The 27026-nt window shown below is 53.3% G+C and overlaps 1 protein-coding gene across 2 annotated transcripts; it reads right to left on the reverse strand.

The window, feature by feature from the left end:
• Nucleotides 1-744: 744 nt before the first annotated feature.
• On the reverse strand, nt 745-26191 carry GASK1A (golgi associated kinase 1A). 2 transcript variants are annotated; one of them, XM_080675376.1, is made up of 5 exons: nt 25864-26191; nt 8082-9335; nt 2660-2782; nt 1902-2005; nt 745-1241 (listed from the first exon to the last, which is right to left on the reverse strand). In XM_080675376.1, exons 1-5 carry the CDS (start codon nt 25864-25866, stop codon nt 1031-1033), a joined length of 1695 nt encoding a protein of 564 aa, XP_080531502.1. In that variant the 5' UTR covers nt 25867-26191; the 3' UTR covers nt 745-1030. The 2 variants fall into 2 exon arrangements, with proteins under 2 accessions (XP_080531502.1, XP_080531503.1); XM_080675377.1 differs by lacking the exon at nt 25864-26191 and adding an exon at nt 13278-13583.
• Nucleotides 26192-27026: the final 835 nt, after the last annotated feature.

A 27026-nucleotide genomic window follows, 5' to 3' on the forward strand; every position in this document is an offset into this window, starting at 1 on the left:
CAGCTGGTGAGCGCAGCTGCGGTGGCAGGAGCCTCTCTCGCCTCCACGGCAGTGCTAAGGGTGTTCGACTGACGGCTTAGGCCCGCTCCCTGTGGGAGGTTGGCCAGCCGGGAAGGGACCACAGGAGGACTCCAGGGTGTGTCTGGCCCATCTCACTCAGTCCTGATCGGCTGGACCTCAGCAGCAAGCTAACCTACCGCCAGTCGGAGCATCTTCCCCCTGGTGGTCATAGCAAGCAGTTGAGTGGTCTTAGCATATCATTAGCATATTATGCTTTGATTGGTTGACCGGACGACCGGACACTTACCATATTAGGCTTTTATTATATAGGATTTGTATGCAGTGTGAGTGTAAATAAAAATACAAACATACACATCTCTAGGGAACTTCATGTTTTATCTTATGTGCTTCTATTAGTTATGAATTTGGTTTTGGTGAGCATATATTACTTTTATAATCCTTAAACCAAAAACATAACTGAGTAAGAATTGAACATCTAACGCCTATAAAGACAAAATGCTTAGTGTTTCATTCCTTAGACCTGAGTTGACTTTCAGCCCAGGCAGTTCCCAGCAATGAGTATAACCCATGAAGACCCTTTATCTCATATATGTGTGCGGGCATGTACACATGCCACATACACCTACACACATCTACACACACTCATACATACATACAGACACACACTTGTCCAGTTCTGCATATGCATGTGGGATGCATAATTTTACAGTATATGGAACAGTTCATAGAACATTCTTGAATGTCTTTATTGGTGCAAGGAAGTACATAACCATTGCTGAGAAGGCAGAAAAGAATGTGGTGAGATTGAAAGCCCAGCACCCCTACCACTTCCACGCAGGTGGCATAGCCCATGGCATCCATGCTGCCCTTCTGGCTCTGGCTTTTTCCATTTGTCTTCAAGATGGGCGAACCCAAGGACATGTGGCCATCAGCACAGGTGCTCATCCAATCAGGTCATGCTGTGAGCCCCCCACCAACGAGGCAAGAGCCCTCCTGGGCAGTGTGGGGTTCATGGGTCCTCGTCCCTGAAGACTGTCAGGTTGTGCTTCCAGATGTGTCCCAGAAGGACCTGTCCTCGCCGCTCCAGGGTCTGGAGAACCTGCTTCAGGCCCCGTCTCCCGCCGTGGCTTTCCCAGAACACCGGATCCACCTGCAGTGACTTGAGCAGCATATTCTGTAGACACCCTGACTGGAGAACCTTCACAACGGACTCGGGAAACCTGGACAAAAGTGCCCAAAGGTCAGAAGAGAAAGGAAAAGCAAAGGTGATCTCAGGGAGTTTCTGAGCAAGGTGAAGCCGGAAGGCCAGAACTTGCACAGCCGGGAACCCTGGTCCCAAGGGCCGCACCCTAGATGACTTGTTACCAGGGACTCTTCCACCGCTGAGCTGTGAGAGCAGGCAGGGATGAAGCTTTCAGCTGGTCCCATCCCACAGAGAAGCCAGGCCAGTCAGCTCTGCCCTTCCGGGGACAATGCCTGCTGCTCTGCTGGCAAATGCCAGAGAGTCCTAGGAAGGCTGAGCTGCCTGCCAAGACTGAGCAGGAAGACAGGAAGACATGCTACCAGGCTACCCCCACCCATCTAGGGTAAAGGAAGGGCTAGCCTGCCTCTACCCCACTAGGGCAGCTGATGTCCTGTGGGCCAGGAGGCTCTCTGGATACTGGGGGTGGGGCACTCCATCCAGGAGTTGAAGGGCCTGCTGGCTGTATACCTCTCAGCTTTCCCAGGTCCCCACACCCCTCCCAAGGCTCAGACCTAACAGCTTTTGTCTGATGGCAGACTGTGGACTTCTCCAGAGCCCCGATTTAAGGTCCCGTAGTCTCCAGCAGGGCCATCAAGCCTCAGTCCCTGAACCTCCACCCAACCCCTTTGACCCTCACCCATCTATGCCCTCCAGCAGCCGAAAGTTCAGCCTGTCCTCAGGGTGCTGAAGGTTGCCGGCATTATCGATGTAGACCAGATGAGATGGATCGCTGCTCCGGACCTCAGGGGAGAAGATGGGCAGAGACAGAGGTGGGGGAAGTGGCTGGCGCTCTGGGACTGTGTCAGGGTGAAGGCGCTCGGGGGCCCTGAGCTGTCAGTCGCACTATCCACCTGCTACTTGCCAGATGGTCCCCAGGTGCTGAGCAGTCAGCTGACGGTGCTGACACTGCTCAGTGCTTCCAAGCATCATCTCAGTGAGCCCTCTCAGCAACCTGAGAAGGGGGCCACTAGTGTGAGCCCCATTTTATAGAAACAGGCACAGAGAAGTTAAGTAATTTGCACAAGGTCCCACTGCTAATAAATAGCAGGCTGGTTCAAACCTGGGCCAGGCCACAGCGCCATCCTGTGGAATTGCAAGGCAGAGGGACTGAGTCCTGCTCTGGTGGCCAGAGGGGTGAGGAGCATGGGTGAGAATGGGGCAGGTGCACAGGTAAGCTGCCCGCAGGACTGCAGGACGTATGGCGCATGTATAGGCTCACACACACAGCTCACCACCACCCCCAACACCTGTGCCCAGTTTTACGTATTATTCAAAGGGTTCTGCTACTAAAAGGAACAGGATTGGGAACCCCTGGACCACACGATCCCAGAACCTCACTAACAGCATCTTCGGAAGGAGACAGGGAGACCGGAGTCTGGGTGATGAGGGACATACCAGGATGTGGACCAGTCGCAGCTCGCCCGGGTTTGTGCATTTCTCCCGGAGCCCCTCTTCCACACAGGGCTCTGAGGGCTCAGGTTCAAAGCCACAGCAGTAGCGATCCAGGCGGTCATGGACCTGTGGGGACACCTATCCTCTGAGGGCGGGTGGCACAGCACCCAGGCCACTGGCCCCTGAGCCACGCGCTGGGGGCAGTCCTCCGTGGCTCTGTAGCTGGCCTCTGGCTCCTAATGGGGCTGCTGCTCTGCCCCTCTGGCCGGCGGCCCACCCTGCACACTAAGCTCAGGCCAGCAGGGATTTCCAGCCACACCCACCGCTTCATCTACAGCTGCTCCTGCCCTCGGGCCTGAGGTCTCAGCGTCTGATGCTGAACGCATGTCCACTGGGAGGCCACACGTGGCTCCAGGCCATCCTGTGCAGATTTCAGCTTGCTGCAGTGTTTATTTCCAGAGAAAGCTACAAGGAATACTGGCCTGTATGACACGTGTATTGCTGGCTTCCCCAAATCTTCACCCATTTAGTGTCTAACAAGAAGGGTCTGGCCGGGCCTCGTCGCCAGTTTGATTATTGAGCCACACCATCTGGTTATTTTTTTCCACTTAAGAGAAATTCCGTTAAACAACAGCAGACTAGCAGCCAACAAAACCAACTTCAAATTTCATTTCCACAGCCCTTCAGGATTTGATTCTTTCCCCCCTTTTTGAAAAAATGAGGAGCTACAAAAAAAAAAAAAAAAAAAAATCCTTCGCTGTTCTAATTTTCTGACCAACCTACCAATGTTGCATAATCATGATGTGAACTGAAGTTTTTGTTTAATTGAACTTAAGCCGTTTGCAAAGCCCTTACTCTGTGCCACATACCACTCTGAGTGCTTTACACACCATTAACTCCTCCCAGCAGCCAGGACGTCGATCTGTTATTATCCCATTTCAAGGATGGGGAAACTGAGTCACGGGGGCTGGGTAATGTGCGATGTCTGACAGTGTGCAAGTGGTGGAGTCTAGACCAGGCAGTCTGGCTCTGATGGCTAAGTTAGAATGTGGCAGGCACCTGTTTTCTGGCATCAGTTGATGGCAAAAGTGTAGGTGTGATTCAAGCTGATCCCAGCACCCAACACATTGTGCAGCCCAGCCAGGGACTTAGCCGAAGTTTTGGGGTGGAAGAATGAATGGATGAAGTACATGGCTGGCTGGCAGCAGGAAAGATCTAGAGGGGGCTTCACATGAGGACTGTGATCACAGAAAAGCCTGCCCATCACGCCACCTCCCTGCCCTGAGCGCCATCACCAGAAGGCTTCAGGGGGAGGCCTGGCTCTGTGGTCTCCAAACAGGACATCTGGACAGGACAATACACTGCAGTCTTCCAGGAGGGATACCAGGCCCAGCTGGGGAGGAGGCGCGGTCTGGAGGGAGCCCAGCGCAGGGCACGAGGCGTGGCCAAGTCCTCTAACTGACCCACCAGGCTCCTAGGCCGGGACCGGTTCTTCAGCCAGGGCCTGACCTGGGTCTGGTGGATTCCAGAAGAACCGCAGGCTGTCCCTGGTGGCCCATGCCTCTCTCCCCCCATTCCTGATCCGCATCCATTAAAAGATGACTCCTCCACAGCAAAAACTGTAGAACTTGTCCCAAGTCTGCAGAAACAAGTCACCGTCGTCATGCCATTAATATTTACCATTGCTCTGGAGGCACCAGCAACGTCATGAGGTAGGAGAAAGAAAGAAGAGGTGATTACAAGATATTCATTACAGATAAAATGATGGTGAACTTGGAAAGCCAAGGACAAAGCAAACAACTGTTAGCAGGTGGCCAAACGAAGTTAGCAGGTGGCCAGTAACCAAACTAATACACAGAAATAATAGCCTCCACACAGACCCAGAGCTATCAGCCAGAACCTATAGAGGAGGAGAAAGGTCACGTTTTCAATGGCCACAGAAGACGAGATACCCAGAAATAACCAAACATAAAATCGAGGACCCAGCTGAGGGAAACATCAAGATGCTTTTGGGAGCGTGAATAAAGGGAGAGACATATCCTACTCTTCTCTGGAAGACTCTACATTTCAGAGTGTAAATTATTTCTGTCTCAGTTCACACAAACTTAATTTGATTCCAATAAAATCCCAAAAGGACTTGGGAAGGAGAAGGAAGTAACAAGCTGACTCTTAAGTTTCATGAGAATAGTATGCAAGGATATGGGGGAAATTATAAGAAAGAGCAATGAGAAAGACCACGCCCTGCTGGTTAGTAACATAAATTATGAAGCACAGTAATTAAAACAGTGTGATTCTGGCATATAAATAGACCCTTTACTGGAACAGAAAATAGTCCAGAAATAGACCTACATACATATGGAAACTGGCAACATTGCAGACTGGGGGAAAGATGGATTATTCAGCAAATGGTGCTGGGACATTTGGGTTGCCATTTGAGGGGGGGCAGGGCGGAAATCACTGTTTTGTACCTTATTTTTTGTTCCAAGTAACTTCCAGAAGGATCAAAGATATATGAAAACACATGGGAGAACTTTCAAAACAGCCTAGAAATGAGGACGGCCATCTATAATAAAAGCATAATATGCTAATTAGACCGGACGTCCTTCTGGATGTCCTTCCTTCCAGACAAAGCCACAGCAGGTGGGGGCTGAAGCAGAGGCGGCAGAGGCCCCTGGCCGCTGCCGTGGCTGGTGGGGGCCAGGGCCAAGGCCCTTGCACAAATTTCGTGCATTGAGCCTCTAGTTTGAAATATACTAACCTAGAAGTCATAAAAGAACAGCTCAATAATATACAAATTTTAAAAATTTCTGCCCGGCAGTGTCTGGGAACCCTATGGACTGTATGTGTGGGTGTGTGGCTATAGCACATGTGAGCTTATAAGGTGCATGTATAAGCGTGCATTTGTTTGAGATGTTGTGACTGATTTGATGATTGTCCAACAGATATTTTCTCCGCTCCGCCTTCAACTCTGGGCAGAGTGTGCTTCCCGTCCCTGACAATGGGCGTGGCCATTCACTTGCTCTGGCCAAAGGAGTACGAGTAGAGGCCTTAAACATGCTCCTGCAGTTTGGTTGAGCTCACGGCTTGTTCCCTTCGCCGGGAGAGGGTTGCCCAGGTGGTACTGCTCCTGCAGCCTGGGCTCCGGAATGAGAAGTGAAGAGCAGGTGGAGCCCAAGTTCAACTGAGCCCCCCTGACCCACAGACCCTAGAGCAGGGGTGGGAAAACTTTTTGACTCGAGGGCCACAATGGGTTCTTAAACTGGACCGGAGGGCCGGAACAAAAGCATGGATGGAGTGTTTGTGTGAACTAATATAAATTCAAAGTAAAGGAGCGGAGGGGAGAGCAAGAGAACCGGATAGAACAGCCGGATCCGGCCCGCGGGCCGTAGTTTGCCCACGGCTGCCCTAGAGCAAGACCCGGAGAGCTGGTGTGTTAAGCTGTTGAGCTTGGGAGAGTTTTGTTACACAGCATTATCTCTACAACCACTAATTCAGAGTGTTATGTGGGATTTGAAAAGCATAGGACTCGTGGGGGTATAGAAATGTGTATGTGTGCAGTTCCTGTGTATTCTGTGTCCAGGTAAATGGTATGTTGTGATACACACACACACAGAAAAGCAAGGGTTTGTACTGGATCAAACAAAATAAAGGAGCAAGCATAGAATAAAGTGGGCTGTAGGTGGAGTCTGTTCCCAACGCCCGGTCAGAAGGTACCTCCAGTTCCTGGGCTGGGAAACCCACAGCCCCGCCTCTCTCCACTTGCCAGTGGTCTCTAGGAAGGCAGCATCAGCCAGAGAAGAGTATTGGACTTGACCAGTCTTCAGCAGACCAGGGAAAAGGTGGCATGAGGCCAGCCGAGTCGCATCTGACCACACACCCAACCTGTGTGTGCTTTGGCGGCTGAGACTTCCATCCCCACAGCAGGCCTTGGCAGCTGAGGGAGGTCCCACACCGCAGCCCCGGGGCACAGACAGAGGGCCTCTGTGTGGAGCAGAAAGCTGCCGTGTGCACATCAGCTGGACCGGGGCCTTGCGCGGAGGTACCCCAGTCTCAAGGGCATCCCTGCAATGGTCCCCTTTTCCTGCCCTCAGTCATGGCCAGGTGACTAGTGATGCTGATTGAGAGGGTGAGCTCTGGAGTCAGACCATCCAGGCTGCATCTCCGCTCCTCCAGCTGTGACCTTGGGCAAGTAACGTCACTGCTCTGGGCCTCAATTTCTCCACTTTAACAGAGATAAATGTAGTATCTCACCCATAAGCTTTCATGGAGAGTGGATGACTCCATTCCTGACAAGTGTCAGGGGCAGTGCCTGCTCATTCTTGAGCGTGTGCCTCCACCAGGCACTGCCTTAAGTACATTTCACAAAGGATCTCCTGTGCAGAAACCTCACAGGTCAGTGTCATCATCTGGGACAGACCGAGACAAGGATTCGAGTGAAAGCAGTTTATCTGTGAACTAATCCCAAACCCAAGCAGGGGACGAGACCCAGGGAGGCCAGCAGCGACCACTGCGGGTACCTGGGGCGCAATCCCGGGAGGCAATTCTGAGAAACATGGAATATGCACCACAGAGCGACCCCAGACCAGACAGGTAACAGCTGATGGCCGCAGTCCCCCAGTTACCCCTGCGCCCTGACTGAGGGTCCCCAGAAACTCCAACCTGTTGTCCCCAGAAACTCCAGGTTACCTGCTGGCACAACAGGAACCTCAGCTGCCCGGTGGCTTCCTTCTCTCTTCAGTGCCCAGGCTTGACCTGTATCACCCATTTCCTCTCTCTCTCTCTCTCTCTCTCTCTCTCTCTCTCTCTCTCTCTCTCTCATTTTTTAAATTACACAACCATGTTGAGTCCTTGCCGAGTCACGGATAGAATGTGATAAACAGTCGTGTGCTGGTAAATGGTTAGCTCCCCAGGAGGAGGGGGCCCATATGCAGCACGTGCTGACTCTCATGGTGTAAATAGTCGCACCCTGGCCAATCCGAGCTGCCAACACGACTGACAGCGGAGCTGACAGGAGATGAGCCACCGCTACACAGTATTTCCCAGACACGCAAATAGTCTCAAGCTCACAGATAACAGGGAAAATGTGGTGAGAGAATTAGGAAAATGTGGTGAGACAATTCATTTTCCCTGAATATCTACTACCTTTGTTGCTAATTATTACATTGTTAGTTTATATAATTTTTTTCCTTTTTTGTTTTCTTGTTTATAATTAAATTTTTTCCAGCTCACAAAACTCCTGAAAATATGAACCATCGGCTCTCATGAGCTGCCACTCGCCATTCCAGCACTCGGACCTGGATGAATAAGCCCGTAGGCTGGAAAATAACAAAAACAGGTGCCTGGTGCTCAAAAGACAAGGCTGGGGGAGAATCACCATCCATCGCCACTTCTGCTGCCCTCCAGGACTCAGCCCGGACCCACATACCTGGAGCAGGAAGTCGAAGAGAGCCAGGCGTGCCCACTCGGCGTGGTGGATGTCCAGGCAGGGCGCCTGGCCCGGCCCCCTGCAGCCACGTGCCAGCAGGGCCTGGTACTGCAGCCAGCCCAGGGCCAGAGAGTTCTGGTCATTGTCAGGGTCACCCAGGTGCTGCACGTCAGGTGCCCACCAGATGACGGGCCTGGCGCCACCGTCCGTGTAGCGGTAGGGCAGCAGGGGGCTGTGGAAGCGCCGGGCCACAGCCGGCAGGCTCCGGCGCAGCCCCAGCACGCGGTCCACGTGGAAGGACAGGACCTCGGACAGGTCCCCGGGCCTCTTGATCAGGCCGCAGAGTCCCTGGGAGCAGAGTCCGCTGAGCCCAGGAGATGTGTCCACAAAGGCACCCTCAGCGGAGAAGCCGACCTGCAGCACCTGCCCGTGGCCGGGGACCCTGGCTTTGCCCACCACCTCCCCCTGGGCCAACAGCCGGAGGATCTGCACATCATGTTCTGTGAACCATGGGGGCACCAGACCGTCAGTCCCCGAGCCGGTCAACAGCCCAGGGGTCTCGGGGGCACACCACATGGATCCCTGCAGCTCCCCGACGGAGCCAGGCCACCGGCGACTCCCTGGGGCCGGGGTGGGATCCCCTGCTGGCTGCCCACCAGTCAAGGCACTGCTCCCAGCCCCTGGCAGAGCCCTGCCTCTCTCTGGATGGGGCCGCAGGGTCGGGCCAGCAGCAGTTCTCTGGTGCCCTGTGACGGGGCTGAGCAGGGCGCCTATGTCACTCTGTGCCTCCCGGATGGGACCATTCTCCCAAGGGGGCCGCAGGTCTTTGGCTCCTGGACTCCTGACCTCATCCTCCCTCAGGGGCACAAGACGCGGGGTACTGAGTCTCAGATCTCCTAGAGATGCCAAAGCAATGTCCCTCTTGACCCGCCCCACATGCCTGCTGTCCCCTCCGGGGGACCTGCTGCTGTCCACTCTCCCCCGGTGGCCTTGCTCCTCAGTGCACACTGGGTCGGAACTCGTGGGCAGGGCCCAGCCTCTCCAGAAACGCAGGTTCCTTGTCCACTGCCTCCAGCGAGAGGGCAGAGCCTGCGGGGCGTGGGGGGCAGGGGTGCCGGTGACCCCCTGGGGCTCCACGGCAGCTTGAGGCTGTGCGGGGAAACGGGTGACAGCCATCACAGACAGGGTCATCAGGAGGCAGGATGCCATGACCAGCCGCCTCTTGCCGCGCAGCTTTCTCCAGACCCAAGGTGCCTGGGGGCGGGGTAGAGAAAGAAAGTTTGAGATTGGGGTAACATCAGCCCAACCCACAAAACAAGGGGGCTGCGGAAGGGAGGCCCATCCTGGATCCCTGAGAGGGAAAGGCACAGAGGCCAGGCGAGTGGCATCCAACCGCCTTCAAGAGAGGTGGGCACCTCGGCCAGCACTCCTGCTTCAAAGCTTGGCTTGCCTATGTCCAGGGCAGCCTTGGCAATGCCTGCAGGCAGACAGGGGCTTCCCCCTTGAATAAACCGCCATATGACACTGGTCACCAAGCACCGTAAGTCTCTTCCACATCTGTCCCCACCGCTGAGTGCCGGCCCTCTCTTCATCTCCATGGGAGTCCCAGGGCCACTCTGCGGGCCTCTAGTTCCCACAAACACACTCTTCCTTCTCCCAGGGGCACAGGGCTGCTCAGCTACGGAGGACTCTGCCTCCCTGCCTCCAGGGGTGGCCACGTGACTAAGTCCTTGCCCATGGCAGGAGTCCATCACTTTTACCTGCCCCTCTTGCTCAAAAGGAAGTGGGCTGCCAGCCACCAGCTCTGCACCTGTTGGCAAGGACACACCCTGGGACAGTAATTTTCAACACGTGGTCCCGGGACCATCAGCATCACCTGGGAACTTGTCAGAAAGGCAAATTCGCAGGCCCCAACCCAGAACTACTCGATCAAAACAGGGGCCCAGAAATCTGAGTTTTTACAAGCTCTCCAGGTGACTCCAATGCTTGGGCACCGTGGAGTCACCAGAAGGAAGGAGCTGGGGAGCCTGCAGGACCCATGGGAGCAGGGCTGCCAAGAGCCGTTTGAGCCACTGTGTTGAAGTCAGAATTTATTCATCTTATTACCTATTCAACTTAAGACAGAAGGCAGTTCTATTTTTAATACGTTGAGAAACCTCCATACTGTCTCCCATAGTGGCTGTACCAATTTCTCAGTCTACTACAGGTGGCAATTACTTTTAGCATAAAGGAGGTGACTAGCCCAGCCAGTGTGGCTCAGTGGTTGAGTGTCAACCTAGGAACCAGGAGGTCACAGTTCAATTCCCGGTCAGGACACATGCCGGGTTGCAGGTTCGATCCCTAGTAGGGGGTGTGCAGGAGGCAGCCGACCAATGATTCTCTCTCATCATTGATGTTTCTGTCTTTCTCCCTCTCTGAAATCAATTATAAATAAATAGATAGATAGATAGATAGATAAATAAATAAAAGGAGGCAATTACTCCATAGCTTGCTTTGGTTGACATGACAACATGTCCCGAGGCTGTTTCCATCTCTGCCTTTTTCCATGTAAAGTTACTTAACTTGCTACACAATGGTTTACAGGGGGACTGTGCCACAATCCTTTACCCATTCCTCTACAGGAAGGGTCTTTAGGTCATTTCCCATTTTTATTACAGCCAAGAACTCAGCACTGAAGATCCTGTCCACGCAGCTCCGGGGGAAATGGTGAGGATTTCTATAGAGGAGACCCCGAAGGGTGAAGTGTTGGGCCCCACTCCTTCTCATTGATGTTAACTTTTCATGGCAGGTCGGTTAGCATCTCCTTTCATCTCCACAAGAACATAAGGAAGTGGGATCATAGCATTCCTCTTTTACAGATGAGAAAACAACCAAGTCCAGAGCGCTAAGATCTGCCCAGGCTCACACAGCTGGCAAGAATGCCAATGTTTTACATTAAAACTAAAAGGAGAAATGGCCACTGACAAAGACTCTGGGTGTTGTTTTCTTCCTTCTAAAAAGGAAAATGTTTTCAAGTTGGATTCGTCAGCGGTATTCTCAAATTTTTGGATACCACTGGGGGAAAAGAAATCATCTTTTTAAAATGTCTCAAGTAGACAAAATGTTTGGATCCCTCCCCAGGCCTTCCTTGGCTTCAGACAACCTGGGGGAGTTGGCAAGTGCGCAGCTGTGCCGAGAGAGAGGTTCAAACGGCCCTGAGCAGATGTCCCCGCAGGGCCACCCAAGTAAAGCTTTGAGGAAAGAAAGGCAGCTTTGATCAAATTGGGGGGAGGGAGGAAATCCTCTGAAGAGAACTATTCAGCTGAATAATAAAGAGTTCATGAGAGGAAGGAGAAAGGAGATGACGCACACTGGACTAGAAAGTTTGCTGGTGGGACCCAGCTAGACCGGCCTGCCTCAGTGTGTGCCCTGGTCAAACAATAGGGCGGCTTACTGGTTGGTGAGAGATGGTAACTAGATTTAGAGTGGTGAGCACTATGTAGTGTATACAAGTATTGAATTACAATGGCACCTGAAAAATTACATAACAATAAGGCAAATTAGTTATAGAGAGCAGCGTCCTCCCGTTGACTAACAAGGGTGTGAGTCTGTCACTACGGATGGGGCTCAGACTGTGGTGACATGGCTGGGGCAACCTGGTCACAGATAAACCCACGAACCAGGGGCCCCCTAAGATGGGCAGATGGCACATGGAGAGGAAGCCAGAGAGGTCTTCTGAGAAGGACTTGAAGAAAAATCCCAACACGCGCCGGGGGCCTTTGCACAGGGACAGTTTGAGAGACAAGGACACTTGAAGGAAAGGACTCGAGTACCGTTTGTCCTGCACCTGCCAGCAGGACACTCTGACTCACGTCTGAAGGGTCACAGGGAAAGGACCGCTCTTCTGCTTTGGGAAATCCCAGCCAGGATCGTGCCTCTCTTTGGGGCACTAGCCGTCCTTCCCCGGACCACTTCCCAGAACACCCTGCTCTAAACCCTGGCTCCACCAGCTGCTGCAGAGGAACCGCTGGCAGGGACAGAGGCAAAGCGGCTTTTCTCCACGTCCAGATGTCAAAAAAGATGACCAAACATGGGCCTCCGCTAATGGGCCAGGAAGGACGGGCTAGCATGCTGGGCAGCGAAGGGGGTTCTTAAGGACAGAAAAAGGTCCTTTTTCAAAGTAAAACTCTCTTTTCATCTCCTCCTCACGCTTCCTGAACTGCCCCTGCCAATGCTATCGTTGGCACAGCTGAGGAAAAGCATTTTGAACAGGCAAAGACACCACAGATATTTGGCCTTGGGGGTTTACGGCAGAGGCGGAGCTGAAGGTCCAGGGCAGGGTAACTGGCAGTTCCGCTAGGTTCAGCTTTCCATCTCCTTCTCCCCGAGCAATGCGACCCTGGCTGTCTGGCTGGGTTCTAGCATAACTTCAGGGCCGCGGTCACCTGGTGACATGATGGAAACTTCCTTGTTGCACAAATGACAACAGCGGGTGCTGGGGATGTTAATGGAGACCACGTGACATCTTAGAAAGCATGGCTCTCAGTCGGGGAGAAAAGAAACAGGGAGAAGAGCCCCAGGGAACACCAGCTATGAAAACAATAAAGAGAAGAATGTTACATTTAGAGATCGCAGAAATCGGATCCAGGGTGAATTCTCCACACCCTCCTGAGAATAAGAAAAGCAATTCGAGAAATTATTTTGGCAAAGGCTCGGCCAAAGTAAAAATGATTTCTTCAAAAACAGCAATAGAAATGGAAACGTTAACTCTCTCAGCCCACTTTGCTGCCTTTTACTCAGAACATGACATGCTCCAAGGTGCTTTCACACTTGGGGATTAGGATACAGGACTCCTTCCAGCAAGAAGCCCGGGGCCAGAGGGGACGAGGGAGGGACTGGACAGAGGTACCCACTTTTGAGTCTAGCTCTGTAAGACTCATTTTGGACTTCTGGCTCCCAGAACAGTAAGAGAACAAATTCTTGTTGTTTTAAGCCATCAAGTTCGTGGCCATTTGTTAGACCAGCAATAGGAGACTACTGGCCACATAAATACAAAAAGTATTGGTGACCCAGAGTCCCCCAACGCTGGGGCTGTAATGACCTGTCCCCTTATTGTCTTCTCCTCCTCTAATTTCTCACTGAGGCCCTGGCAAAATGAGGCATTCCTGGAAGTCAGCAGCTGCAGCCCCCCTTCCCCCACCACACACACACACACACCTCGAATCTCAGCTCTCCTCTTTCAAAAGGGGTGAAGGCAGTCCATCACGTTTCCGTCTCCGCTCTGTCTTGAGTAAATAAGCAGGCACTGTCTGCCCGTCCATACACTTGGCAAGGGCTGCGTGAGCACACTGACACAGACCAGTATTTCATAGCTCTGGCTCCGTCTCTTCTGTCTGGCCTCCTGCCCTGGTCCAGCTGGATGGGGCCACACGCTGCTTGGATTAAGTTGCATCAGTGTTAGAAGGAATGGTCCCTGACGCCGGACCGTACATCACCAAGTTCCACCAAGGAAAGGAGCTGGGAGGGTTACACTCGGCTCCTCTGTGTCATGAAGTGAAGTTGGTCCAGCACTTGACCCTCTCCCTCCTGTGACAGGCATCTCCTGGGTCCTCGACAGGGCATGGCAGTGCCACGGGGTCCAAAAGAATGAGGTTTTCCTTCCCTGTCTTCAAGAAAATGTTCATCTGAGTTCAGGAAATGGGTCCAGGGCAAGACTTTAAAAGGCAAAACTAGCAAGGAGGAGAAATTAGTCTCCAGTGTCTTCCAGACCGCATCCTGCCCCCAAATACAATGAAAGCCAAACTGTCCTCAACTCCAGCCACTTGTTGGATGACCTGACAGTGGGTCTCCTGGATGCAGCACTCTAAACCAACAAGTGCAAGAAGGAATGCATTTAAAGGACCATCGTGCTTTTCCTGTTTGCATTCCTGAGGCCCTGAGCTCCCCAGACGTGTTATAGGGAGCATCACAGAGGGTTAGACCGAGGAAACGAGGAAACGTCTGTCTTCTGACAGCCTGGGGCCTGTGGGAGGGGAGGGTATTGGCTTGTGGGGACGCACCAGTGTGCCCCAGGTTGGTCCAGAACACAGAGTGCATGTTGGCAGGAAGGTGTGGTGATCTCAAAACGCAGCAACAGCCCTAGCTGGCTTGGCTCAGTGGATAGAGCATCGGCCTGCAGACTAAAGGGTTCCAGTTAGATTCTGGTCAAGGGCATATGCCCAGGTTGCGGGGTAGATCCCCAGTGTGGGGTGTGCAGGAGGCAGCCAATCAATGATTCTCTCTCATCATTGATGCTTCTCTCTCTCCCTTCTCCCTTCCTCTCTGAAATCAATAAAAGAAATATTTTTTTAAAAAATGCAGCAACAGGCACACTGCCTTCCAAACTGGCCGCACCCCCAACACCCTCACCCCACCCCACCCTTCGGGGACATCTTCCAAGTAAAGCCCCTGCACAGGGATCATTGTCTGAAGGTCGGCTTCAGGGGAAGCCAGCTGAAGATGTCACCTTCCAGGGCAGTCATGCGAATTGAGATAACATGTCTAGTGCTGACAGTTATTCCAGACTCAGAGTAGATGCTCAATAAACGACATTTAGAAGGAGGTGGCGGCGGCGGAGGGCTCCTCCCTGGGTGGAGTCGTGTGGGGGACAGCTGGGAGATGAATCTGCATAGTGAGGCTCAGAGCTGCCCCTGGCTGAGAACCCCAGGACGTGCATTTTTGGAAAAGAATGTGCTGTTTTCCCATCTGAAGACTCTCCCCATCTCTGCGAATCCCAGATCTATCTATCCCGCTCTCCCCCACTCTCTCAAGCAAACAGCAGCCTGCACGCCAACACCTGCCACTTGAAAAAAAGAATAGTCAGGCCAGGAGGGAGCCCTGCTGAGCAGGGAGCAGAGGCCAGCAGGGGGACCAACAGGATCTGCTGAGGGCCTGCCCACCCTCAGACCCGGCAATTTGATCCCAGACCCCTTCGCCCATCCCCAGACACAATCACACAAAACTATCTTCCTGTGACTGCTAAAGGGAGTGGCAGGGGGTCACCCAAGGTGTGGGTCTCAGAGGGTGAAGCGTGGTCAGGAAGAAAAACGTCTGCATCACCGACACCAAGCAAAGCACCATGGCTTGTGGGGCTGCCCATCACAGGGCCGCCAGCCCCACCACAGAGTGGACAGTGTCCAGCCCACGTTCCAGCCTCAGCGCTGACTCACTGCTCGGCACACGGAGTGTGGAATGTGCACTTCTGCACAAGGCACTTGGTGCGTGCAGCGGCCAGGTCTCTGCTCCAGGGACAGAGTAACATACTTGTCATCAGAAAGACAAACAGCCTCTGAGGGTTTGTGCACATTCTCCGGAGAGGCCGCAAGACCTCAGGCCCAGTGTGAATGGCCCACAGCCCACAGACAGGCTCGGCAAGGGCCTGAGCACCCCACATCCCAACAGTCCCAGAGGGCCCCACCAGTCCCCAATGGAAAGATGAGCTCCCGGCACAAATCTGCTCACCACAGCCTTTCTCCAGACCCTGAGCTGGCTGCCAGAGGAGGCGGGGCCAGAGGCGGCGGCAGCTCACCCGGCTTTCCTGCGGCCACCAGCCCATTAACGCTGAGCTCAGAGCCAGGCTGTCTGAATGTTGAGTCCAGCTCCCCTGCGTCCTTGCTGTGTGACCTTGGGCCTCGGTTTCCTCGTCTGTACAATGGTGGTAAGAACAGTACCTCCCTCCCAGGAGGGTCCATTCATTAGTTCATGAAGCAGCAATTCCTGAGCCAAGCACTGCTCCAGGCAGGAGAGCTACATCAAACACCAAAGGGACAAAAGTCACTCCCCTTATGAAGGTGACAGTCTGGTGGGAAAAGAATGTGACTTGTCACTCATAAAAACAAATCACTCCACTAAGGGAGTTTTATGAGCTGTTGTAGGTAAAGCATTCAAAACAGAGCCTGCCATAGAGTTGGGTTCCATTAGTGTTGCTGTTACTACTACGATGGCGGTAATTTTCTGACAACGCCCACGAGGTTACCTCCGTCCCGTCGTAGGGGTCCTGGGACCCTAGAGATGGGCCTGGGAATCCTCTGCTCCCTAGACAGGAGGGAGTTAACCATTGTGTTCTTTGTCTCTCTCTCCTCCCGCCCCCCTGCTCCCCATTTACTGGTTGTGGGGCTCCAGTCTCCACGCTGATTATACGTTGGGGCAGCCCTGCTGGCCCCAAGGGCCCTCTCCATACCCATGACTGAATCACCATCTTGTTCCAGCGCACAGAGCACCAGTGTGGGCACACCGCGGAGAGAAGGAATTCTGGAGACCCTGTCATTTGTTGGAAATTTTCTCCGGTTGCCTTTTATTAGCAGCCTTACATTTTGGTCTCGGGCTTGGGGAGGGAGGGAGTGGAAACGGCTGCAGAAAAAAAGTTAAGCACGTTCCCTCTGGGCTCTTCCAGACTTCCAGAGATTTCTGCTCTCTGGCCACTCAGGTCCTGCTAACACTCCTGTGGCTTGTGCCTACATTCACCATCGAGGAAATGCCGCATTTCCATCAGAGATCCGTGCCCACAAAGGTGGAACTCTTCTTCAACCAAGTTTAGGGCTCCCCCAAATCTTAAGGTCAAGAACCCTTAAGTACTAGACATATCGGGTGACCACTCTGTAAGGTATGTAAGTGTCTAATCGCCCTGTTGTACACCTGAAGCTACTATCATGCTGTATCTCAACTGGAAAATAAATTAATTTTTTTAAGAATTACATCTATCATTCGATTACATCTTTCTCTAGCTCACCATTGCAGGGATGGTCCGCATGGCTGAAATAAAGGCAGTCCGTTTATAGCACACATCCCCCAATCCAGAACCCCTTTTCCTGGGAGCTACCCCCCAACTCATGCTCCCCCTGATGCTCCCCTGCAGGATCCTACTAACTGTCCTAGAGGCCCCGTTGCTGCATCTCCAGCCCTGTCTGTTGTCCAGAGGCCATGTAATCCCAGCTCCCATTAATTGAACACTTACTACGTGCCGATGACTATTGTGCGAGGCTCTTTATGCTCATTGCAGCATGGAACACACCCCCCACAAGAGGGCAGTGTTCTCTTCCTGGGGGAACCTGCGGCTGCCAGGTTAAAGGTTCACTGACTTGCCCGAGGTAGGAAGCAGCCTGAATCGTTCAGATGACCACTCACCCTCTGAAGTGTTCATGCTTTAAACTGTACAGAGTCAGGTGCTGTGACAATTACAGTTTAAACCCAGTCACCCTGGGCCACGGCCAGGGAGATGCGTGAGTGTGAACGAGCAGCCGGAAACCTTTCCTGACTGCCACTGAAGTGACTAAACAGGGTGGCATTGCCCAGTCAGCCATCCGCAGCGCGCCCGCCCCTCCCTCCCCCCGCCCGCCGGCAAAGAGAAGATTCTAACTCAAGTTGCAAGAAAATGCTCTGAAAGAAAGAAATACAATAGCACTTTTGTAATTGCAATGGGATCTCTAAGGCACCTGGAGAAGTGGGGGTGGTTGGGGCTGGGGATAGAGAGAACTCGCTGGGTGAGCTAACTCAGACCAGAACCTGCAGGCAGTGAGTGGCCGGGTATGCGGGGAGAGGGAGGAGGTTTGGCGGGAGCGGGCGGCGGGGGGGGGGGGGGGGGGGATATGAGTGCTGTCCAGGAGGCCACCCACTGCCAACGGCCAGTTCCTGAGCCAGGGTCCAGGTCCCCCAGGAGGTGCACACTCAGCGTCTGTGTGGACAGACAACAGAGCCACTCTGTCCAGGAGAAAGAGGCCTGTGTGTCCCGCCCACCCACCTCCCAGCACAGGGATGGACATCCACATGGCCCATTCACGGGCCGTCCCAGCCTCCAGTCCTCAAACCAGCTGCAGTTTTCCCCTCTACTGGACCCAGGCATCCTGACAGTGTGACCCAGAGTCCCACCCAGCCTGGCTTCCGTCCTTTCACCCACCAAACACTCCTGCTTCGGAGCAGGGTGCCTGGACCCCCACCCCGCAGCTGCTCTGTGGGTCATCCGATTACCCCTGAGGCTGGGCTTCATTCATCTCCTTTGGGGAAACGGATGAAGGCAGCTTGGATCCTGCACTTTTTGAAATCGTGACCCTTTGATCAAGTTACAGGTTTGGATCTTCCCTTTCCACTCAAACATGTCACCAAGCATTTAAAAGTACCAAAGCCACTTTTTAAGTCCTTGACAGACTGTCTTGAGAATTCCCCTGTGCCAGGTGCACTGAAGTCACCTCACAGCACTGGTGCAAAGCCAGTCTGGACAGAGGCAAGGCCAGCGCTGGACAAGCCCAGTCTGCCCTGCTGATGTGCTCCATGGCAGGAGCCTTCACCAGCCAGGCCAGCGGGAAACGTCCCTGCTCTGCGGAGACCCAGCTCAGAGCCCTGCCCCGTGCAGCCTCTCGGGCTGGGAGGACACCTGTCTGCCCCAGTGCAGGTGCCCACAGGCGGGGGCCGGTCCTTTCTGTCTAAGCCTCACTCTCCTCACCTCCCATCCACACAGCTCCGGCTCTGGCTTGTCCCTTTTTTCTCTCCCACCCTCTCTTTTAGCCTATCCCTGCTGCTGTCTTTGCCCAGTTTTTTGGCGGATGGTGTTTCTGGAAAAATCCCTACCTGACTTGGCTCCTAAACGTGGAGCCGAGAACCTGCTGCCCAGCCAAGATGGAAGGATCTGAATTCTCCAGATGGTTCTGAAGAGACTGTTTGCTCACTGCAAGCAAACACCCTCGAAAGCCAAACGAAAACTGCCCACAAGTAAACAGCACGTGACACAGCCCCTTCCCACCACCACTTAGCAGAAACCCAAGCCCACGGCCGTTGGGGAAGCTGGGCTAGGTGAGGTGGCGCCGCTACAGCCCCTAACCACCCTCCCACAGGGGCGGTCAGCTGGGCCTGTGGCCAGGGGGACGGAACCGGTGTGGCTGCGCTGGCTGGCAGAGGGCACCAGGGACCGCGGGCAAGGTGGCCAGGGCAACGTAACACCGTGGTCATTTAGTACGGCAGCTACATCTATCCATCGTACCATTAGAAAGGCAGAACCAATTCAGAGGATGAAGGGAGAAATGTCAAAACTTCACCACTGCTCTTAAGAATATCACATATTTATCTGTTTTATAGAATTAAAATGATTGGTATCATTTTCAAATAAGTTGCTTCTACATCCTGATTACTTCTAAGTGTGACTACAGGACACATAGGATAAATGAAAGTGAAGATGAAGAGAGAGGAGGAAGGCAGGTAGACAAGGAGAGGCCTGTATTCCCAGATGCCTGAGCAAGAAACTGAAGTCACTCCTGACCTGCCCTCGGGCCCCCATCTGAGGTCACCAAGGGCTGAAGTTCTGCCCACATATCCCTCCCAGCTGCTCCCTCTCGCGATGCAGGGCCCGTTCCTCCATCCTGTCCACCAGGATCATAACTGATGGATCATCCCCCAGACATTCCCCCTCCTCTCCACTCCCTGCACTACCCCCAACTGCGGTCTAAAATGCAAACACAACTCCGCCTCTCCAGGCTTTCTCTCTCTCTCTCTCTCTCTCTCTCTCTCTCTCTCTCTCTCTCTCTCTCTCTCTCTCTTTCTCTCTCTGTAACAGCACAAATTCCTGGCTGGGTTGGGAGACTACTAGTGCCCAACAGCCAGGCTCTGCCTCCAGCCCCATTTCTAGGAGGGTTCCCCCAACTCCCTCCCAGCCAACTTTTGACAGATCACTTTTGCCTCTAGGGCTTTGCACATGCTGTTCCTTCTGCTAGGTTGCCTTCCCTCTTTTTGTTGTTTTATTCTTTTTTAATTTACATACAGTAAAAGTAAAAACTTTCATGTGCAGTTCTATGAGTTTTAACACATGTATAGATTGACCACTGCCACCAACCAGCATGTTAACGGTTCCATCGCCCCAAAGGCTCCCTTGTACAGCCCTGTGGTCCCATCCCACACTTTCCTTTTCCAGATGTCACATCAACAGAATCACCCTATACGGAACCCCCGGGACTGAGATCTTCCCCTCAACATGATGCCTCTGAGAGTCACCCCACGTACAGGACCTTTTCTCCTTACTGCTAAGCCCGTGGTAGAGATGGGTCACAGTGTTTATCCAGTCCACAGCTGAGGGACATCTGGGTTGTTTCCAGCTTGGGGAAATTATAAATAAAGCTACTACAAACATTTGGATCCAGGTTCTTGTATAGACATGTTTTCATTCTTCCTGGGTAAATACATGGGATTGCTGGGTACACAGTAAGTGTATGTTCACCTTCAGAAGAAACTGCTTTCCAAGTGGCTGCAAGGCTGTGCGTTGCCACTGAGCGTTCCTGTCGCTCCGCATCCCGGTCAGCACTTGATACTCTCAGGTGTTTTGTGTTTGTAGCTATTCCAGTGCATATGTCACGGCTTTTCTTTTCTTCACTTGACAAAATCCAGGCTATCCTGAGACACTCCCTGTCCCCGGTCCTGGAGCCTCCCAGGCCCCCTCACTCCTCAGGCTGGGGGCACCCAGCACGAGGATCCCCCTTCTCATCAGAGCACGTAGCTCACGGGAAAGAAACACTTCTTTGTGCTTCCCTCTCCCCTGAACCTACTACCTGCTCCACCCCACATACGCGCCCACACAGGTGCACACACACAGGCACACACAAGCAGCATCACTGACTGCATACGCCCCAGGGGACAGGGTCTGTGTTATTTTTGGTTGTATCTTCTGCCCTAGCACAATGTCTGGCTTAAAGCAGGCATTTTCTGATGGATGGATGGATGGATGGATGGATGGATGGATGGATGAATGAGAAGGCAGCAGGGAGCGAGAGGGAGCACGAATATGCACTCATGCATAGACTGTGAATTCCCCTTTCGTGGTCTTCTAGATGTACCACTCAAGAGTTCCAAAGCCACTGGGAGTTAAGACTCACGCCATGCCCAAAGGAGACACGTGTTCATCAAAACCAGGCAAGGCTTGGAGACCAGCATGAGGCACCCACTGTTTCCTCATCTCCCTGCACCCCACATCCCCTCTCCCTTCCTTCCACTCTCATCCCTTCACCCTGAATTCACCAGCTGCTACTTAAGGACCTCCTAGCTTCCTCTCAGTGAGCACTTCTGGAGCCATCAGGCCAGGCCCTTGGGAATATGGCCGGACCCCAGGCCACTTCCAGGACCAGGTGTCTGTGCTTGTGTGCAGGACATAGGGGTCCACACAGAGAAGGGCAGCCTAGAGTCACCCACAAACCACCGCTGCATCCTCACTCTCAAGGCCTGTAGATGCAGGCCAGTGTAGACACATCCAACAATGCAGGGATGGTGCCCCACTTGGCCCAAATGGATACACATTAGCAGTCACATCAAAAACCATCCAAGCAAAGGCAGCTCAGGTGGCTCAGCACCGGGGCCTCAAAGAGACCCGTTTCCACGTTGGTACTGTGCATGCAGAGGGATGGCTGGAGCTCCCGGCCTCCTCCGAGGGGGTTGTCAGCATCTTTGCGGCCCGCCTGAAGCACGTTTCTCCCACTGGCCCAGGAAACAGCCAAGGCACTCATTTCTTTGTGAGGCCAATCCACCCTCCACCCCCACTTCAATACACTGCTTTAGGACCAACTCCTGCTTGGTGTGGTTGGGCCAGTAGATTGTTTAAAACCCTCTGCTCCCAGCCAGCCCTGTGCTCACCTGGCTCGCATACGCAGCAGGAGCTGCAGGTGAGGCGGGTGACCAAGCAGAGAGGGTATCCGATTCCTTCAGGCTCAGCCTGGATTGCCAGTTCGGATTCCAAAACTGGTTTAACTTCTTGAGGGACTCAAATGCCAGCGTTAGACCCCAGGGGCTGCAGCTGAGTGGGGGCTGCCTTCCCACCCAGCATGGAGGCCCAGAGAACAAAGACTGGGCCAACCTCTCCACACACTGGGCATTTCCTGCCTGGTGAAGACAGAAATTTAAAGGAGCAAGAACACTGTTTTAGAATAGGAACTGTCTGCACCGGATCCACACTTACAGAAGAGTCCCAGAGCACCCCCTTGACAGGTACTGCATGAAATGCGTGGTGACTTCCATAGTGTCTACTTGACTGTTTGCTTTTGGTCCTGAAAGAAGGAAACCCTACTTTTGTGGGACCTTGGTAAAACCCTCATTCTTCTTCTAGCACCCATGGGGACACCGAGTGTTTTCACCTCTGTGATTCCACTTGCTCCTTGTAACAACCGATTTTATAGACAAGGAGTCTGAGATTCAGAACACTAGAGTGCTTGCTCAGAGCCACACAGCAGCCTAGTCCAGCACAAACCTCATTCTGACTCAGTCCCTCTGCCTTTTCCCCATCACTCCAAGCTGCACCCAATGCCTCAGGCATGTGAAGAGGCCACTGTGTCTGTGAGGGGACCTGCACACTGATGGGGCGAGGAGAGGAAGAACTGGGAGACCTAGGCTCCAGGCCAGAGTGACCTTCAGGTCACATTATTTCACCTGGACTCCTTCACCTGGAGACTGACTCCCCTCTGAGCTTAACCTCTAGCAATTTTAGCTCTTGGTTCTTTCGAGGAGAACTGACCCATGTGTGGGCTCTCCTGGGACCCCCTTTTCCCCTCATGGTGCCTGCCTGATGACATGCTGACAGCACAGAACGCAGACAGACAGGGGATGTGCCTCCCACACCATGCTCCAAGCCCTCGGGTGGCTAGCTGCGGTAAAATCTCTGATGAAGATGCTGAAGCAATTTGTTCCCGTGAGCTTGTCTGACTGCCACTTAGCCGGGCACTCAGAAACCCACTTCCATGGATAGTCAGAAGCTGGCCATGTGCCACTGCAAACAGCCCCGAGTGGGAAGTCCACAGCAGGGAGACGATTATAAGCATCCTGGTACTGAGCATTAGAAGGATGGTTATTAGAAGTGTGGGCGTGGAAACACGCTTTGATAAAAAGTGAAGTAAAATCAGGTTGTAAAACTGCATGTTTGGTATGATTTCAACTCTTTAAAACACTGCTCAAAGAGTAGGAAATACATCACGGCGATAACCATGGTTACCTGAAGTAAGAAGTTGGCCGCAAGGCTGTCATTTATATATCCCCCAACAACCAGGAAGAAAACTTTTTTAATTTGTCAGTAAAAGTCTTAATGTATCAGTATTTTTAATCCAAGCTCGGAGTCTTTGGGACACATCCAGTCTCCCTCCATTACTGTAAGGAAAGATGGTGAGCACCCCAATCTTAGCTTTGGAAATACACACACCAAGCCTTGGCACAGACTCCTAGACCCTTCGGCATAACCGAAAATGCCCTCAGGCCCTAACCGGTGTGGCTCAGGTGGTTGAGTGTCGTCCCATGCTCTGAGAGGTCACCGATTCGATTCCCTGTCAGGCCCGGGTTGTGGGGCCCGGTCCCCAGTAGGAGGCATGCAGGAGGCAGTGGATCAAGGTTTCTCTCTCATTGATTTCTCTCTCTCTCTCCCCCCGCCCCCCCCCCCCATTCCTCTCTCTGAAATCAGCAAAAACATTTTTTTAAATGCCCTCAGGTCTTGCAGCTCAGTGTTTGCCTTTGCAAAAAACATTTAAGGATTCCAGACTTTTAGCTTTACATTTCTAACTGAGGCTTTCCCATCTTATGTACCTTGGATCCATAAAATGATGGTGTTAAGGAATTACTGGATAAAGTCTTCCATATTCAAACAAATTGGGGAAGTTTTAAGGAGTTTTCTCTATGGAAGGAGTCCCCAAGAGGGGATGTGGTATTTATTATCTCCCAGATGAATTTCCCCCCAAACCTTCCATTTCAGAACTTTCGATCACAGAGTGGCAGCTCTACTTGGTGCAGGGATTACCGGGGAGGTGCGGTTTTGAACCCTAGCCTTCTAGCTGTGTGGTTCTCAGTCCTGGCTGCACACTGGGATCACCTGGGAGCCTTAGAAAAAGACCTTGATCCGGACCCCACCCTAGATTTGGTCTGGGGAGCAGACAGAATCAGGGCTGGAACTCCTTCCTCACACCATCTAAGCTGCCCATGCTAAGAAGAGCCACCACCAGGGTTGGGGTTCACCTTCTCCATTACTCACACATCATCCATTTTGGGAGTGAAATGGAATCTCGATAAACATCTGGTCCAGTCTCTCATTTTACAGAGGAGGATTCCCAGCCCCCTGCCTCTTCCTTTGCTGGGTCCAGCCAGTGCCTGGCTGCCCTGGGGCCCCAGGCTTCTGGACCACAGGACCCTCCGTTCCTTCAGAGGGAGAAGCAAAGGAAGCCTTCAGATCTCAAGGCCATTTTGCTGCCAGAGGTTGCCCACTGGGCCCCTATCTCTGGCAAGTGAACCCTGACACAGTGACATCCTGACAAGTCTGCCTCCTAACACAACCCCAGAACGGAGGCTGAAAAGCCAGGAGGGGCTGGCTTAGGGGGAGAGGAAGCCACACGGCAGCGGAGCAAACACATCCATGCCCCCTTCGGCTGCCAGAGCAGAAGGCAGGCAGGCACCTTCTCCCCTCCCTGCACTCTCCCCCACCGCAGGGCACTGACAGGCTCTGCCAGACACCTTTAAAGCTCAGAGACTCCTGCCCACCAGGAAGGGCCCTCGGAGTGATGGATGGCCTTGGCCTCCACTCTTGCCCCTGAACAGGGAACTTTGTAGGAAAAATCTCTACACTTGTGTCACATTCTGTTTCTTCAATCACTCCCCCTTTTCAACCTTAATTTCTCTTTAGCTGCTTTGAGAAGAAAACTTAGGAGGACTGGGGACAAGGTGTTACTCGGAGGTGGGTAAGGGGGAGATGGCGCGCGCGCGCGCGCGCACGTTCCTGAGCCCCCAGCTCCTGTTGACCAGCTCTGGGCCTCCGGTGCCAACACTGCCAGGACACCCTTGCACAGGGGAGCTGTTCTCCCAGAGACCCTCCATCCCACGTGGAATCCCTAAAGCCCTTCTAAAATCCAGGCCCACAGCTACACTCCCTGAGAAGTATCTCCTGAGCTCCAGTTTGCCCTCTGAGCATGGGCGTAGGGGAGGGTCATAGAAGCAGCCAGGAGAGCCATCCCAGGGACTGAAACCCCACAGGGCAGGGCAGTGGACTGTGGGAGCCTGTGGGGTGGAACCTGCAGGTAGCTTCTCCCTGGAACAGAGCTAATAAGCAGTCACCCAGGGGAAGCCCCTTTCCCAAAGCTGCAGGGGGCGGGGGTGCAGCTAAGCTGCCTCGGTCATGTTCTCAGAGGGTCTGACCATCTTTTCTGCTTGCTGGTGTCTGTGAGCTCTGTCAGTGGAAGAGAGGCTTTCCCATGGTCCCCAGCCTCATGAATGACATCCCAGACCGGCCAGCGCTACCACACCTGTTCTGTGGTCCTGGGAGGTGGAGAGGGGTGGGAGCCAGGCATTGGAACCTTACCAGGGCCAATGTGATTCTATGGTAATAAACGTAAGGCATTACTTTTTAATATTCAAACATGGCTAAGCCACAGAATATAAAATTCACATGCATTTCCCAGTGGAATAAAGCGACTTTAAGGGGTCTCACACATCTGAGGCTGCCATGGGTGCCTGCCAGAATCTCCTCCTCTCCCGGCCAGTGGATTGGATGGAGTTTGTGCAGAGATGAGAGGAGGTTATGGAATGTGCGGGTCCACAATGAAAGCCCAGAATTAGGGTCCTCCCCACCAAGTGGAGCAGCAAAGCTGAGTGCCCCCGTCCGAGGTGCAGAAATGAAAGGCGCCACTGCCCCCATGGAACCTTCGGGGAACAATTCAAGCCTGGAGGTCGCAGGATGCGCAGGTCCCCATGCCCACAGGGGTGCACGCTGCATGTGGCCACCTGTGTGGGAATCCGCCCCACCCTCCCCCCGCGCTTCCCTTCCTGCGATTCCTACCATGTCCCCCACGATGGCTGGACCCACTCCTCGGTGCTCAGTCGGCTCACCAGCTCATCCTGCCACCCCGGCCGCCCCGGCACAGTGGCTTGCCAGGCTTCCCTGGTCGTGGGTTTCCAGGACCAAAGGTCCACAGCTTCCCAGCAGCCAAGTGGCCCCTGGACAACTCCTGGGTGTGCGATGTGCGCTGGGATGCTTGCCAGTGGAGTTGATAGAGGAGGTCTGGGCAAATGCACGTGGGATCTGTGGGTCTGCGGGAGCTCTCCCGCAGCCTCGAGCCTCTGCGATCAGCTAGGTCCTAGGAACGTTTGCCGATTTTGCAAAGTCCCTGCGGCAAGTCCTGGCCCAGCCTCTCCACTTCCCCGAAAGCGCGGAAGGGGGAGCTCCTTTCACAATAAAAGCCCTGCCTGGGGCAGCTGCAGCCGCCTAAAGCTGGGGCCCAGGTGCTAGGAAGGAACTGTCCCGCCCTCCGAGGGCTGATGAGCCAGGGCAGGAGGCAGGGGGCAAACCGCATTGCCCAGATCCCGCCTCCAAGGTGTACAGAGGCGCTGCAAGCCGGCAATCTGGAGGGACCTGCTGGGAGTCGCCAAAACCATGGTTCTCCTCTCCTCTGGGAACCTTGGGAAAGAGAAGCCCCTTTCACTGGCATCTCATAGCCCCTTTAGGGCAATGGAGTAAATGACTGACAGCGACCCCTCCCGGTTAGCATCCTCCTCCACAGAGCCGCGCCTGTGCCTCTGAATCAACAGGTCTACTCGCGGACCTCTGTTGTGCACTTTTTCGTTTGCTGCCGCCCTGCTTCCTTGCTCTCCATGCATGCAATCCAGGGAACACTTGCCACCCACCCTGTTTGGTACTGAATGTCAATAACAAGCATGAGGTACCACTGGGTTGGAAAACACTCTGGCTATCTACTCAAGTTAAATATCCACATGCTGTGACCCAGCAAACCAGACCTGTCCCCAACAGATGAGCACCAAAAGCCAGGTGACCAGAATGCTCATAGCAGCATTATTCTCAGTGATCCCAAACTGGAAACACTCCAGATATTCAAGAGATATGAGTGAATACGTCAACCAAAAGACATGTAAAAGGGTATGCATAGTAACTTTTTTCACAATAGCCCCAAATCTGAAATCACCCAAATGTCCATCAGCCAGTAG

The sequence above is a fragment of the Plecotus auritus genome (assembly GCF_963455305.1).
Source record: "Plecotus auritus genome assembly, chromosome: 6".
Classification (NCBI taxonomy): Eukaryota; Metazoa; Chordata; class Mammalia; order Chiroptera; family Vespertilionidae; genus Plecotus; species Plecotus auritus.